General features: G+C 43.4%; 1 protein-coding gene across 1 annotated transcript in view; it reads left to right on the top strand.

The window, feature by feature from the left end:
• Nucleotides 1–11,436, top strand: part of TMED8 (transmembrane p24 trafficking protein family member 8) — a 47,722-nt gene extending 36,286 nt beyond the window's left edge. Inside the window, exons 4-6 of the mRNA XM_017880659.1 lie at nt 2,398–2,539; nt 2,757–3,062; nt 4,496–11,436. Of these exons, the coding sequence (XP_017736148.1) occupies nt 2,398–2,539; nt 2,757–3,062; nt 4,496–4,713 (666 nt within the window). The 3' untranslated portion in view covers nt 4,714–11,436. The remainder of the gene's footprint in view (nt 1–2,397; nt 2,540–2,756; nt 3,063–4,495) is intronic.
• The last annotated feature ends 1,721 nt before the right edge of the window (nt 11,437–13,157 follow it).

Raw genomic sequence — 13,157 nt, 5'->3', positions numbered from 1 at the left:
TTTTTTGAGAAAGGTCTCCCTCTGTTGCCCAGGCTGGAGTGCAGTGGCACGATCTTGGCTCACTACAACCTCCGCCTCCTGGGTTCAAGCGTTTCTCCTACCTTAGCCTCCCGAGTAACTGGGATTACAGGCGCCTGCCACCATGCCCGGATAATTTTTGTACTTTTACTAGAGGCAGGGCTTCACCATGTTGGCCAGGCTAGTCTGGAACACCTGACCTCAGGTGAACCACCCGTCTTGGCCTCCCAAAGTGCTGTGATTACAGACGTGAGCCACTGCACCTGGCCTTTTTTTTTTTTTTTTTTTTTTTTGAGACAGAGGTCTCACTCTGTCACCTGGCTTCAGTGCAGTGGTGCAGTCATGGCTCACTGCAGCCTCAAACTCCTGGGCTCAAGTGATCCTCCTGCCCCAGCCCTTCAGGTAGCTGTATGGAAGTGATAGTGTAGCAGCACCCCTGCCGTGGAGGTGGGGGGGGGGGGTTGTTTCTATCATTTATTAGCATATGTATTAGAATAATGGTTGGTATTAGTGTCAATGAAGGCAACACCAGGCGTGATAATTAGATTCATATAATACTTCACAGTTTACAAGCATTTGTATCTGTAACACTTCATTTACTCCTGAGAACAACCTTGTGAGATAGGTGCCATTGTGTCTCCATTTAATAAATGAGGAAACTGGCTGGGCATGGTGGCTCATGCCTATAATCCCAGCACTTTGGGAGGCCTAGGTGGGCAGATCACCTGAGGTCAGGAGTTCGAGACCAGCCTGACCAACATGGAGATACCCTGTCTCTACTAAAAATACAAAATTAGCTGGGTGTGTTGGCAGGTGCCCGTAATCCCAGCTACTCAGGAGGCTGAGGCAGGAAAATTGCTTGAACGTGGGAGGAGGAGGTTGCGGTGAGCCAAGATCGCGCCATTGCACTCCAGCCTGGGCAATAAGAGCAAAACTCTGTCTCAAAAAAAAAAAAAAAAAAAAGGAAAGGAAGAAATGAGGCCGGGCGCAGTGGCTCATGCCTGTAATCCCAGCACTTTGGGAGGCCGAGGCGGGCAGATCACGAGGTCAGGAGATCGAGGCCATCCTGGCTAACACTGTGAAACCCCGTTTATACTAAAAAATATAAAACAAAAGTAGCCGGGCGTAGTGGCAGATGCCTGTAGTCCCAGCTACTCGGGAGGCTGAGGCAGGAGAATGCCGTGAACCTGGGAGGCGGAGCTTGCAGTGAGCCGAGATCGTGCCACTGCACTCCAGCCTGGGCGACAGAGCGAGACTCCGTCTCAAAAAAAAAAAGAAAGAAATGAGGAAACTGAGACTGAGGGCTGTTAGAGAGTTTACTACGGCTGTGGAGCCAATATGTTGCAACCTAATCCTTTATTTAGCATTTTAGAAAAGGAAGGATTTGTTCAAGCACACTAGCCAAAGTCTGATTCACTTCAGTTAGCCTGGGAGGATTACAAACTTGATTTATTTATTTCTCACAAACACAATTCCAGCCTCTTAACTGGATTGCTGACTCACTGATGTGCTCTCCCCTGTGGGCAGTAGGTATAGATTTCTTGTTGAATTGCCTGCCAACTGTTTGGAGAAGGGGCAGGAAATTAAGGTATAATAGCATGAAACCAGGAACACTAATCTGAGTGATTTGAAGGGAAACTCACCAGGGAGACGTTGTAAGCTCCTGCATGGGTTAGCAAGGGCTAGCAAGGGCTTTGAGTATCAAATGCCATTTGCATTCTTCCATGTAAGTCAGACGTCTGGCAGCAAATGTACCATTTAAATGCAAGTCCTGGGGCTGGTCTAAGGTGAAATTGTAACTATTGATAGAATACTGTTAGTGACTTCAAGACTGAGACAACCTGTAGCCTGAGGTGGGCTTTGGATGAGAGGAAGACTTAAAAACCAGATTCTGTCTCTGCAGTGCTTTGGAGAGCTGATTGACAGTAATGTAGAAGTAACCCTTGAGTGGGAACTGTAGCAGGAGGATGTGTGGCAGAGTGGGAGTCAAACTAAACCCTAGGAGCAAGAGCTGTTAATGAGAGGAGCCACAGGGAAGTACTGTGCAGGTGAGGTAAGACCAAGGCATGGCCCAGAATCATGGTCAATGCAAATACTGTCAACAGCCTGTGAGGGTGTTGGCGGGCAAGGACCTTACAAAAGGTTTGGAGCAGGAAAGTTGCAAAAGGTAGGAAACAGTCTTTAAACAATGTAATATTTTGGTGGCTTTAAAAAAATTAGTAGAATTTATTAGCAACTCCTATTTGGAAGAAAGAGAAGGAATATTGACTAGTACATTAAGCTTTGAGTGGGGATAGTGGAGATAATCGAGCAGGGGTGGGGCAGCCTTCATGCAAAAAGATTAATTAGAATCTGCCACTCTAATACTCCTTTAACCAGAGTTCTGTTGTGCAGATGGCCAAGTATCAAGTTCCACAGAGGTCTGGGGACATCGTTATGATCCAATCTGAACATACAGGAGCTATAGATGTTCTTTCAGCTGATTTGGAATCTGCAGATCTTCTGGGGGACCACAGGAAAGGTGAGACCTTTGGGAGTATAGGAGGTGGTTTGTTTCCAGTAGATACTTAAAGAAAGGCAGGCAGACAGACAAATGGAAGGAAAGGAAATGACTTGTGAAAGGAAGTCAAAGAAGCCAGTAGAAAGAATGTCTGACTGTGCCAACCTCTCTTAGCAAAATGCCGGGGGTACTCATGTTTCCTCATGGTTTCTCAGTGCTAAGCTGCCTGTCCTTTCAGTCTCCCCACCTCTGATGGCTCCTCCATGCATCTGGACCTTCGCCAAGGTGAAGGAATTCAAAAGCAAGCTGGGCAAAGAGAAGAACAGCCGTCTGGTGGTGAAGCGTGGTGAGGTGGTGACCATCCGGGTACCTACTCATCCAGAGGGGAAGCGTGTCTGCTGGGAGTTTGCGACCGATGACTATGACATTGGCTTTGGAGTTTATTTTGACTGGACCCCTGTAACTACCACTGACATAACTGTGCAGGTCAGTGATTCCAGTGATGATGAGGATGAAGAAGAGGAAGAGGAGGAAGAGATTGAAGGTAAATTTAATGTTAACATAATTTGCAGTTTTCTGGCTTAACCTAATTTCTGGTGACCATTTCCTGTGTTGTACCAGTCTTCTTCTTCCTTCGAAAGCAGTTGAGGAACTCAGCATTACAAGCTAAGCTGAGTAGTACAGGCCAAAGAGAATGTTGTGATGAGGTTGATAGTGCTGTCTTAGTTGAAAGAAAGCCTCTTTTCCTTTAATCCGTACCTCATTGTTTTCCCAACGCCTTCCCGAGGGCAGGGATGGGGTGGGAGCAGAGAGAGGGTGAGTCATGCTGCAGTTTAGAGGGATGGTCTTTCAGGTTGCATGTAAGCCAGAGATTATTTTACATCTCTCTTTTAGTTTGGAGATATTTATTCTTGGCCTGGAACCAAAGTGAGTGATTACAGTTTGCTACAGGTACCCATTCTCTCCCTACCCCAACTCTCATAGCTGGCTAACTATTGGTTACTGCTTTACTTCGCGCCCAGAGAAGTTTTACAAGGGCCTCTGGGCTCCATTCCAGTTTGTATCTGTAGCGTCTACTAAGGATGGCCCAGAGGCATTTTTTCAGGTAATTTAAGATTAGGTCCTAAGCATTAGTCTTATTCCTCTTATTCCTTGGTTTTCTTATATAATCTTACAATCAATCCCTTAACGTGCGTCTTCATAGAAAGCTAACACGGTGAAACCCCGTCTCTACCAAAAAAACAAAAAAATTAGCCGGGCGTGGTGGCGGGCGCCTGTAGTCCCAGCTAATCGGGAGTCTGAGGCAGGAGAATGGCGTGAACCCAGGAGGCGGAGCTTGCAGTGAGCCAGAGATCGGGCCGCTGCACTCCAGCCTGGGGACAGAGCGAGACTCCATCTCAAAAAAAAAAAAAAAAAAAAAAAGAAAAAAAACCCAAGGAAAATCACAGGGCCTTTGGGAAAGAGGAGAACCTTGTCTCTTACTTGCTGCTTTTCAGGAAGCCAAGTGAAGGTGCTAGGGTCACTTTACAGCATGTTTATTTGCAATTCCTATCTCCATTAGCTAGTCCTTTCACCTATTAAATGAAAGAATGTCAGGATCTTTCCTTCTAAATATCTCTTTCTCCCTCTCAGAAATGTCCAGACACTTCTGAAGCTAGGAAGGCTCCTATCAGGCTAAATCATTGTTTCTCAGTGGAGACATTATTGGCATTTGGGATAGGACACTTCTTTGCTGTGTAGGTGCTATCCTGATTTTAGCATTCCTGGACCCTTGGGTACTAAATGCAGGTATCACCTAGTAGTCACTGTGATGACCAAAAGATCACCAGACATTTCCAGATGTCTGTCTGTAGGAGGGCAATAACCTCCCCGCACTCTGAAAGTCACTGGGTCACCTGGTCCTTCCGCTCACCTTTAGGCAGGACTTACGCAGTCTCTGAACACGTATCCAAACACTCTGCCATTTTGCTCATGCAGAACCTGTTCCAGCTGGAGATGTGGAGAGAGGCTCCAGGAGCTCCTTGCGGGGTCGCTATGGGGAGGTCATGCCTGTGTACCGGAGGGACAGCCACCGAGACGTACAGGCTGGCAGCCATGACTACCCTGGTGAGGGCATCTACCTGCTCAAGTTTGACAACTCCTACTCCCTGCTGCGCAACAAGACTCTCTACTTCCACATCTACTACACCAGCTGAAGGACTGCTGGGACGGGGGCAGGCTGTATTTGCTGGCTGAAGCAGGCTGCCAGCTGGTGCCTCTTGTTTGGGATAGGCAAGAGCCAAAGGTTCATGTGGGGTTCCTGAGCCTCACACCCTGTCTGGCGTGCCTGACTGTTGGCCCATGTAGCTTTTTCCCCTTCTTGGCTTCTGCAGGTGGTGGTGTCGTGTCCCTGTTCTGTGGTCCCTGACTCATACTCTTCTTGCTTCAGACTCCAGCAGATTCCCTCTTGAAGGCACCCATTGGGCACAAGCCTGAAAGGAAGCAGGGCGTTGTTTTTTAAAAATAGATTCATCTTGGCACAGGTTTATCATTCAGATTGCTGCCCTCTCCTCTCCCAGAGCCCTTATTGCCAGTGCGTTTAGTGGCACCCACTCTCTTTAACTTTTTGAGGTGCCAGAAGAGGGAAAAGCACATTGTCCATGAAGGAGCCCAATCTTTTGGTTGGAGAAAGCTCTATCCAGCCTGTCACCACTGCCATATTCCTGCCTGCTGGTTATTCTTGGTCTCTGCATAGCTGGGAGACCACACTGCCTTTGGAGGGCTGTTACTATTCCTGATGGTAGACGCCTCCTCCTTTCTCTTTCCTAAGTCTATGTTTTTGCCATTACAGCAAGAACTTTCATGCAATCTAAAGTGATGATCAGTGTAACCTAAGATCTTGTGGGAAGAAAAACTGCCTCCATTGTTTCCTGTTCCAAGAGCTGGTTTCCCTTACCATGGGCACCGGCAGTCAAAGTGGAGAGAGTGGAAATTAGGTACTGAATTGATGTCAGAACCCACATATTTGAAAGTCAAGTGTTACTATTTTTTTTTTTGGTATAATCAAAGAAGGAATGGTATAATCTGAGAGAGATGAAAAACAGAAAACCACTGCAGAGTCCTCACCACTTTTTTTTGTCTTTAGAGTAGGAGTGCTATTTAGAAATGTTGCTTTGGAATCAAATGCAGTGAAACCCAATCAGGTTTCCAAAGTTTCTGCATTTAGGTTTCTTGCATTGAGGGCTTAAAGCTTTTGGTGTTCAGAGTCCCTTAGTTTAGGTGATCATGAAGCTTCACTATTGCTGCTGATTGTATTTGTTCTTTACCTGACCAAAGCTTGCATTTCCCTGGTGACAGCATTTCCTACTCTGTCACTCCTGAGGCTCAGGAGTGCCACAGAGTGCAGGTGGTGCTGCAGCCAGTGGTCACCGGAGCACCAGATGCCCGGCTCCCAGGCGGAGAAGGAGATGGAGGTGAGATGGGACCTCAGCAGTCTCTGTGTTTGTACCTCCCTGTCTCTTACTCCTCGTGTTATGTCTGTTACTGCCTGTGAATTCTGAAGAATAATTAGATTTATTTATTACTGTATTTATTTTTTTTAGCACATTTCATTTTGCCTTTGAAACAGTTTCCATCTGTTTCTCAGAAGGCTTCCCATCTGTTCTGAGCCACTGAAGCCCCCTCTTTTATGGAGTTAAAGATGATATTTTTAGGATAATTTGGGAAGCGATGAGGTTTTATTTCTGCAGGTCAGTCCTGTGACAGCTTTGCAAGGAGTATGGCCCTTCAGAGATGGATGATGCCACCTTACTGCATGTTTGGGGTACAGTCCAGCACTCCCCGTGAAGAATTCTAACTTGTGAGGGAATCTGACCATTTGCTGGGGATTGAGTGCAGAGGAATTGCCTAGCCAATCAGAGATATCCTGTGATTCCAGGATTTCAGAGTCCTTTGTCTCCTCTGAGGAGTCACCTTCTTCGTGATGTTTCCTTTGACTCCTTCATTGTTGGATTCCTCACACCAAGCGTCTGTCCCTACAGTAGCATAACTCAAGGAACAGGGCTCCTCCCAGTGAGTCCCTAGTAGCATCTACATCACATCAAAGGGCAATATATCCTGCACCTGCTCTTCCCCTCGGAGCAAAGCCCCCAGCGGGATGGGATGTTGGGGACTGCCAACCATTCCCATTCTCTTGAGCCGCATCATACCTCCATTATTTTATATTTGCAAATGTGTTTTGTAGAGGATTACACTGGCCAAAATTTATATACCTTTAAAGAAATTATTTTAGTGACTGTCTGTTGAGGCAGTGAAGAGCAGATTTGCTGTGTCATCCCATTGGATAGCTGAGTGACCGCTCTTGCATCATTGAAGCTGAATCATGCCTTAGCTAACTGAATATAATCTTTGTAAAATAATTTTCTACTGAGCTGTTTTCTAGTCAGCGAAAGCCTTGCTTATTTTTCCTGTTTATTATTAACTTCTGCCTTTCTCTCAAATTGAAACTGTCAGGCCATACACAGCAAGTTCCCAAGGATAACACTTGTTATTATTGATTTTCACCATGAGATTCTCTGCTTATTTTCTTTGGAATCCTAGTTCTGTTGCATCAGGGAAGCTTAAGGGACTTGTTCCCCTCGCCTCTGTGTGCCTGTTAGTGTCTGGTCACTTTTGATGTCCTGGGCATGGTTACATTTCATTCCATACTGGTTTTTCACCAACAGTCGGGGTTTGTGTGTTCCATTAGCACAAAATAGCTAAAGAACATATTTTTACCGTCTAATTCACTATTCTCACGTTACATTTCTGAAATAATTGAACTTTAGGGGCAAGATATTGTTTACTGAAGCACAGGTAATTACTGAGAACCCACAGCCCAGCAAATTCTAAGAGACAGTCATTTTCTCAGCCCCTCCCAGTCCAAATGTATAGACCCAAACAATGAAACAAAAATCTTTTGCTTTGATCCTCATCTTGTTCTCTAGAGCACAAATAAATATTAACAAACAATGGAAGGAAAGTGCTGCATAGTAGGAGAGAGATTGGAATTCTCTATACAGAGTGACTGAGTTCTTAAATTTCTTTAGTTTTAGTTCTGCCACTTTGTTGAAAGATGGGGCTTTTAGAAAGGAAGACATGTTTAAAGTATTGATTTTTTCCCTCAATGTTTTATTGTGAAAAAATTCAGCAAACAGCTTAAGAGAAATATAAATATATTATAAACCAAAAAGTATCTGAGACAGGTCTCAATAAATTTAGAGGTTTATTTTGCCAAGGTTGAGAGTCTGTGCCGGGGCCTCAGGAGGTTCTGAGAACACGTGCCTAAGGAGTCAGGTAGCAGCTTTATACATTCGAGGGAGACAGAAGTTCCAGGCAAAGCCATAAATCAATACATGTAAGGTACACACTGGTTTGGCCTGGAAAGGACATCTTGAAGATGGGGGTTTCCAGGTCAGAGGTAGATCGAAGAGTTCCTGACTGGCAGTTGGTTGAGAGTTAAACTCTACCTGAAAAGATGAAGTCAGCTTAAGTAAAGGGGGCTTGTGGAAGCCGAGGTTCTTGTCATGTAGATGAAGCCTCCAGGTGGCAGGCTTCAGAGAGAACAGATGATGAATATTTCTTTTTAGACCTTAAAAGGTGTCAGACTCTCCAGAAAAGACCTAATAGATTCTCTACAGAATGCAGTTTCCTCTACAAGAGACAGCTTTGTAGGGCCATTTCAAAATATGTCAAATAAATATATTGGGGGGTAAATTTCCTTTGGGGCCTGCTGTCATGTGATGCTACACCAGAGTCAGGTTGGGATTTGATATTTGATTGCCACAAAGAGTCTGTTTCGTTAGTCTTAAGACTCTGTTTTAATGTTAATGCTGGTCAGTTGTATTTAAATTCCAAAGGGAAGAGGGTAATATGAGGCATGTCCGACCCCTTCTTCCCACCAGGGACTAGTTTTCAGGTTCCTTTGAGATGCCCTGGGCCAAGAGAGGGGTCCATTCAGCCAGTTGAGGGGCTTAGAATTTTATTTTTGGTTTGCTGTATATATATATATGTATACACACACTCCCCACATAAATGTAAAAATTTTAAACTACCAATTCTTAAGCAAAGATGACTCTAACATTCTGTTCCTTTTGACAAGTGTCCAATTAGAGAATGTTGAGAATGTTCCCTGCACAGACAACCTCAGCTCTGTCAGAGAGCCCCGGATTTTTAGCAGAACTGTTTCATTCAACAGGGGTTACCCAGGAGGTGGTCTTCATAAAAATGTTTCTTGGAGGCCAGGCACGGCGGCTCACGCCTGTAATCCCAGCACTTTGGGAGGCCAAGGTGGGCAGATCACTTGAGGCCAGGAGTTCGAGACCAGCCTGGCCAGCGTAGTGAAACCCCATCTCTACAAAATACAAAAAGTTAGCTGGGCGTAGTGGCAGGCACCTATAATCCCAGCTACTCTGGAGGCAGAGGCAGGGAGAATTTCTTGAGCCCAGGAGGCAGAGGTTGCAGTGAGCCAAGTTCATGCCACTGCACTCCAGACTGGGCAACAGAGCAAGACTCCATCTCAAAAAAAAAAAAGTTGTTTCTTGGGCCCCATCTTTCAAAACCTGCGCTATATTTCCCCTTTCCCTCAGGCCATGATCTCTGCTGTTTTCCTTACTAACTGGCACGTCAGTACAGGCGTGATTGTGAAGCTGCTCCAGAAGGGCTTTACGCTAACCTCTGTTGCTTGATGACATGTCCTCAGGGCTCTGATATTAAAACTCAGTCCTCAGATAACAGGTAGCTTTATCATGGAAGTAGGTAGCAATTTGGAATTAGACCATTCTTAAGTTTTTTTCTTAATGAATTGATACATGCACTTTAAAAGAATATTTTTGTTATTTTGGAAAGAAAAACTCAGGCTTTTAAAAAAGTGTAGATTGTCCCATTATAATATGTATATGGAAGGGTGAAATCTGAGCACTGTCTTATATTAAGCAGTGGGATTAGCTATTATCATAAAACGTCTTAATCTATAGGAAATATGAGTTTATGTTTGAGTCCTGCTCAGTCCCTCTTTGAGAGAATTAGTTGAAACCCAGACTCTAAAGTCTGCTTTTATATTTGTTAAGACCACTTATCTGCAGAAGGTTGCCTTTTAACCCCAATGGTTCTAAGGTGTGGAGTGGAGTGACCGTAATATTTACATAAGTATGATACTTGTTTTAGTGGAGCATAAGGGAGGGGCATAAGTCACACCGTTTTGTGCTGCTTGATAACTGTCTTTTAAAATTGATCACAAGGAGTGAAAACAAAATAAAATGAGGGGGCAAAGGGTAGGAGTATCGAGGGAGGGGAGAGCAAAGCTATCGAATGTATCTTAGAATTTTGCTCAGAAATCACTGCTCCCTCTCAAGTGTTGCATTGTCCCTGCCTAAACCAAGAAGGCCAAACAAAGCCCCTCCTGTTTGAATTCTTAAGGTAAGAAATTTCTAAGCTAAGAAAACACTATAGACTAAAGCTAGTGATAGTGGAGCTCATTTACAAATAGGCATGCCTCACACACTGAGTCCAAAGGCAAGACACTGGCTTTGAAATGAGGCTCATGAGCTGATTCCTATTTTATGTACCTGATTTCTTTTAGGCCCCAGGTATGTGGACCAGAGTTAATGTCATGGCTCTTCATTCTAAGATATGATGAAAAGTTGCCCTAGAAATCTAGAGATGCATGTTTATTTAATTCCATAGTTTAAAAAAAATTTTTAAGCAGGTAGTTGTGGCTTATCTGGGGGTAAAATAGTATACGTGAAATTACTTCCAGAGGACAAGTATATTTTCTAAAGTTCTGAAATAGGATCATGAACCATTTTGAAGTTTTGGTTTGAAATATTATAGTATATGATATTACCAAAGAGCCCTTAATTCAGAGTTTAAGGGGCTCTCTTCCTGAACTCTCTTCATCACTCAGGGTTGAATGCGTAATGTTCCTTGCTATTGATTGTTATTGTTGATTCTTAGGATCAGGCCAAGAATCATCTGGAAAACATTATCTTAATTCCTTCTCTCATATCCTCAACAGTACATTTACTAAGAAATTCCACGCGAAAAACTCCACTCATGTCTTCTGAGATTATCCCGTTAAGTGAAATAGCTTTCATTTAACCAAGCTAAATTATTTCCATTTAGCCATGTTAAAGAGAATTCAAGTCTGGAGAAAGCAATCCTGTAACCCATGACTCTGGCGTACCCATTTTCCCTTAACATAACGGGAAGTGTTTTGAAATTCCCAGAAGAGAGCTGTTTTGTACTCAAAGTGATGGATTATAAGAAAGCCAGACTTTGGAAAGGATAATTGGAATAAAGGGAGGTGCTTGAAGATTTTCTAAACTACTTTATGCCATTTAGCTTCTATTTCTGAAGGGCTTTCTTTGGTGCCATGTACTCAGATCAATCAGTTGACTGAAAGATGATCATGTTTTCTTTATAAAGATTTAAGCAATTGGCAACCACAAAGACATTATTTCCTTACTGTTCTGTATGATGTACTGTTGCTGACATTACAAAAAGGGTCTGGAAGAGAAACCGTGTCACTGTTGTATCCTTTTTCTTTAAAATACAAACGTATCCCAACTAATCATTTTTTATGGTCAGCTTGTTTTACATGTCCCCTGTCATGAGAAATGCTATTAACATCTGTGATTTCTAAGAGCTCTTACCAAATCGTTACTTAATTCTTGTGTCCTGCTGAGTGGTTTTTCTTTTAAAACACCATTTTTGTCACCCTTTGGCACTGGGTGTGTGTCACTGCAGTTACACTGATGATTCTGAGCTGTGCTTCTTTAAATAGCTCAGTTCTTGTGTTTTATATTATGTAACAGTTTTGTGATGCTTTTGTGCATTCTTTGTCATCTCTTCCGAGTTTTCAAATCTGTCATAAATAAACTTTTTCACTATGCACCTGGTAACATCTGAGTTGTATTTTAATGAACCTGATTTACATTTTAAATTCTTTGTCTTTCATGTATCTTCCTTAAGAAAGGTATTCTATAAACCCATAGGAATTATTTCATAATCTATTAAGATTGTAAAAGTTAAGAAAACTAAAAAGAAAAAAATTGAGAATAAGATTAATAATAGATCTTTCATCTGCATTTAAATTCATGGCAGAGTATCATGAACTGGGAACTGGGATTGGAAAAACTGGGTTTATAGTGATGATTAGTGAGTTCTGAGTTTTAGGTCAGCATTTGGTCCCAGTGAGGCCCGTTTCCCCATGAACATACTCTGTTCAAATTTGGAACCTCGACTTTGGATACCAGGCCAATCATTAACGTAATCTGGGTGATATGAATTCAGCCTGTTTTCATTTACAAAAGTGACACCATAATATATCTTTGCTATCTTTTAAACCACTGCCTCTCCACATCCCTGGGGTCTGTTGCAGAATAAGGACTCATATCTGAGCAGGGAAGGGTAGCATTTAAATATTTCCTTCAGTGATATCTGTGATCCTAAAATGAACCTGTTAGATCATTCTCTGCTTTCTGTTGCAACATATTTTAGAGGTTGAAGCATAAAAGAGGAAGGGATCTGAAACAACTGAGGTAAATGAATGTAATCACGAAACTACCCTACAACTAACAAAAAGCCCAGGCAGATTCCGTGTAGCTGGAGATCATTAATGATTCATGTTTGGGTACGCTGGATGTAATACGTCTCTGTCAACACATAATATATTTAAGATTATTATTATTTCTTGAAATGGAGTCTCGCTCTGTCGCCAGGCTGGAGTACAGTGGCGCGATTTCGGCTCACTGCAACCTCCACCTCCCAGGTTCAAGCAATTCTCCTGCCTCAGCCTCTCCCATAGCTGGGATTACAGGCACATGCCACCACGCCCAGCTAATTTTTTGTATTTTAGTAGAGACGAGGTTTCACCGTGTTGCTCAGGCTGTTCTCAAACTCCTGAGCTCAGGCAATCCACACTCCTCAGCCTCTCAAAGTGCTAGGATTACAGGTATGAGCCACCGCACCTGGCCTTAAGATTATTTTTTAACTTTTAAAAGCATTCATATGTTTCATATCATTGACCTTGACATAGCTCAAGATTACAAAAGGCAGCTCACACATTACAGCTCTTGACATTCAGCCTTGATGTTCTTTAACCTGTGCAGCTGTGACTTAAACTCAGCAGCTATCCTTAGTTCAAAGTATTCTCCGAAAGTAGAATTGCTTGTGACCTTGGAAGCAAGAGCTAAATAAGTTATGTTTAGAAGTAAGAGCCGGCCCAGCTACTCGGGAGGCTGAGGCAGGAGGATCAAGATCAGCCTGGGCAACACGGTGAGACTCCATCTCTAAGAAAAATTTTTTTAAATAAAGAAAAAATCTAGGCCCGGCATGGTGGCTCATACCTGTAATCCCAGCACTTTGGGAGACCGAGGCAGGTGGATCACAAGGTCAAGAGATGAAGACCATCCTGGCCAACATGGTGAAACCCATCTCTACTACAAATACAAAAATTAGCTGGGTGTGGTGGCGTGGGCCTGCAGTCCTAGCTACTTGGGAGGCTGAGGCAGGAGAATCGCTTGAACCTGGGAGGCGGAGGTTGCAGTGAACCAAAATTGCTCCACTGCACTCCAGCCTGGTGACAGAGTAAGACTCTTCAAAAAAAAAAAAAAAAAAAAAT

The sequence above is a fragment of the Rhinopithecus bieti genome, unplaced genomic scaffold (genome assembly GCF_001698545.2).
Source record: "Rhinopithecus bieti isolate Rb0 unplaced genomic scaffold, ASM169854v2 scaffold_11380, whole genome shotgun sequence".
Classification (NCBI taxonomy): domain Eukaryota; kingdom Metazoa; phylum Chordata; class Mammalia; order Primates; family Cercopithecidae; genus Rhinopithecus; species Rhinopithecus bieti.
Note: the sequence above shows the minus strand (reverse complement) of the source record. Positions and strands in the feature narration are given on the sequence as shown.